Below are 2,773 nucleotides of genomic sequence, written 5' to 3' on the forward strand. Positions count from 1 at the left end.
TGTGTGTGTGTATCTATATCTATACAAAATTTCACAACACATAGTACTATATAAAAGACATGTTTTAATATAAGTAGATAGTCCGGCAAACATATTTTATATTTTTGTACGAACAGATTTAATGAATATTAATGTTTAATTTAAGGTCTAAATTAATGCAAGAAGAAACGCGCATGATTTCATTGTTAATAATAAAACGATATTCCACTGGCAAGTGTAATATATATTAGTGTTTCATTGTATATGTCTAAGATATTTTAACAGTTTTTAGTCATGGGTTGTGAAATAGATATTATTACCTTTTGTTGTATGATTCTTTATATATTGTTGACAGTTCAAATGTGACTGATTTCATACGAGATACGTATGTATATATTATATATAGAAATAAAATTTTTATTTGTTATTTAATAAGTAATAAGTTAGCAGATATATATTTGTATCTTTAAATAAAGGGATATGTAGTTTTAATGTATAAAACAATAAATTTTATTTAATATTACAATCGCGTTTATTATATTAATCATTCATATAAAAAATTATATCGCATAAATATAATTATACTATTTCATATTTGTTTTATCATATATACATGTATCGTATGCAGTGCATTTTTTTTAATCCAATTCATAATCCGTTCGTTTTCGTTTCTTAAGATTCACAGCGCTCTGTGAAGTTTCAATAATACATGAACCTTTTCTTAACCATTCATTCAATTGCATCTTGGCCTTCCTGCCTGTGAGAAACAAGTCTCTCTCTAATCTTGGCAGTAAGCTGTTAAGCATAGGGTCAGAAACAGGATTTTGTGCCCAGTCCATAATCAATCTAAATCGCGATCTGAAAGTCTGAAAAAACAGAACAATTAAATGAATGTGAATTAATGAACAGCTTAAAGTTAATATCACTTACTAATAGCAAACTATCAATTATCATTTCGCAATCACGATTGTTGAATTTCCTCAAATACATTCCCAGTTCGTAATAATATGGATTCCATTTATTTAGTACAACGGTACAAGCGTCTGCTAATAAAATTTCTCTACAATAAATATGAGAAGCAAACTGTTAGAAAATTCTCCTTAATAGAAATTAATTCTACTACGCGTACATATACAAACTAGTACAAACCTATAACCCTCCTTGTATGTTTTGGGAATGTCTATACTGATTATTGATTCTCTTACTTTATTTAGTGGTTGCGCTAACCACAATGGAAGTTCCAATTTTGCACCTGGTTTTAGATCCTCTGACTCAGAGGATAGATCCAGAAAACCTATATATGCATAATACAATACAATGTAAAACGATCATATTTATAAAAACAAACTCCTATTTTCTATACAAAACAAATATAACATGAGGAATCAAATATTTGATGTTTAGAATAAAATTAGCTGTAAATTTTGTTGCAACTTTTATTATAATTACGAGTTAAAAACTTAATTAATAACTATATTATTGTAAGAACTATGCACAATTATGTAAAATAATCATATTTATAAGAAATAAATTCATATTTTTTACACAATAAATAACATTAACATAAGGAAAAAATATCTGTCTAAGAAAAATTAATTGATAATTTTATTGCAATTTTAATTATAATTTCAAATTAAAATCTTAATTAATAAGTATATTACGCAGAAATGCTCCATCTGTGAATAAAAGAAGTACAATTTCGCTGTTTTTGTTATAATGATATACATTTACAACTAATAAACAAATCTGTGTTTTAATAGAGAAAAGGTATAATAAAATTTTAATAAGTTTACCTAAGCGAGGTAGCGTAACTTCTATCTTGCACGATATTCGTTCTTCCGTACACAAAATATCCGTTAGGGAAAAATAATCCGGCACATAACTATAAGACAACGTCATTCTGCCTCTTCTAATATTATTTTGAAAATCCAACAGTCTCCGTCATTGCATCTGGATATTTACAGTGTTTGCACTTACTGATCAATAATTAGCGCCTCTTACGAAATAATATTACACTTCTTTATCTTTCTTTTTTTCCTTCTCCTTTGATAAGAAACGCTGATTATGGATGTAATGTAACATGGAATGGTAATGTAGGAAGCACATCAATTTTTTACCTACATCGAAAACCTTTAGACACGTGTATGAAGTTAGCGCACTAAGCACAATACTTTTTGAATTTATAATAAATACTTTTTTGAATTTTATAATTTCATTGTGTTTATTCATTATGCTAGGTTTGTAACAAATGCAAATTATGTAACTTCATTCCATATTTCATAAAAAGCTATAATTTTTACAGCTCGGCACTTTCCAAATTTTGAATTTTCTTTAATTTTGTTGAATTACACTTTTGTATACAAATGTGAAGACAATGGTTTAAAGTACAATTGAATAAAATTTGAATCCAAGGACGTAATTCTATAAACGTGGCAAATAAACCAGCTATCAATATCCTTTCTACCATATTTCGCATGTTTTCCAAATAAACTTAACTTGCTTGGTGCAGATATTTTAATTTTAATTATGTTCATATCTACAAATAAGAATTTTTATTTAAAAAATATTCTAAAATATATATATATTTTTATATAAATAGAATATACACATGTAATTTATCTTTTACTCGTTTACTTTATAGTAAACTTAACATCAAGAAAATAATCAAGTCTTAAGAATAGAATTACAGTCGTTAAGAGTTACACACCACACACACACACACACACACACACACACACACACACACACACACACACACACACACACACACACACACACACACACACACACACAC

The 2,773-nt window shown here is 27.3% G+C and overlaps 1 protein-coding gene across 1 annotated transcript; it reads right to left on the bottom strand.

Moving 5' to 3' along the window:
- Positions 1 to 617: 617 nt before the first annotated feature.
- Positions 618 to 1,878, bottom strand: LOC105618215 (DNA replication complex GINS protein PSF3). The gene is made up of 4 exons (XM_012199756.1): positions 1,773 to 1,878; positions 1,129 to 1,273; positions 910 to 1,039; positions 618 to 845 (listed from the first exon to the last, which is right to left on the bottom strand). The coding sequence occupies exons 1-4, from the start codon at positions 1,876 to 1,878 to the stop codon at positions 618 to 620; spliced, it is 609 nt and encodes a 202-aa protein (XP_012055146.1).
- Between the last annotated feature and the right edge of the window lie 895 nt (positions 1,879 to 2,773).

Source organism: Atta cephalotes (assembly GCF_000143395.1).
Source record: "Atta cephalotes unplaced genomic scaffold scaffold00016, whole genome shotgun sequence".
Taxonomy (NCBI): domain Eukaryota; kingdom Metazoa; phylum Arthropoda; class Insecta; order Hymenoptera; family Formicidae; genus Atta; species Atta cephalotes.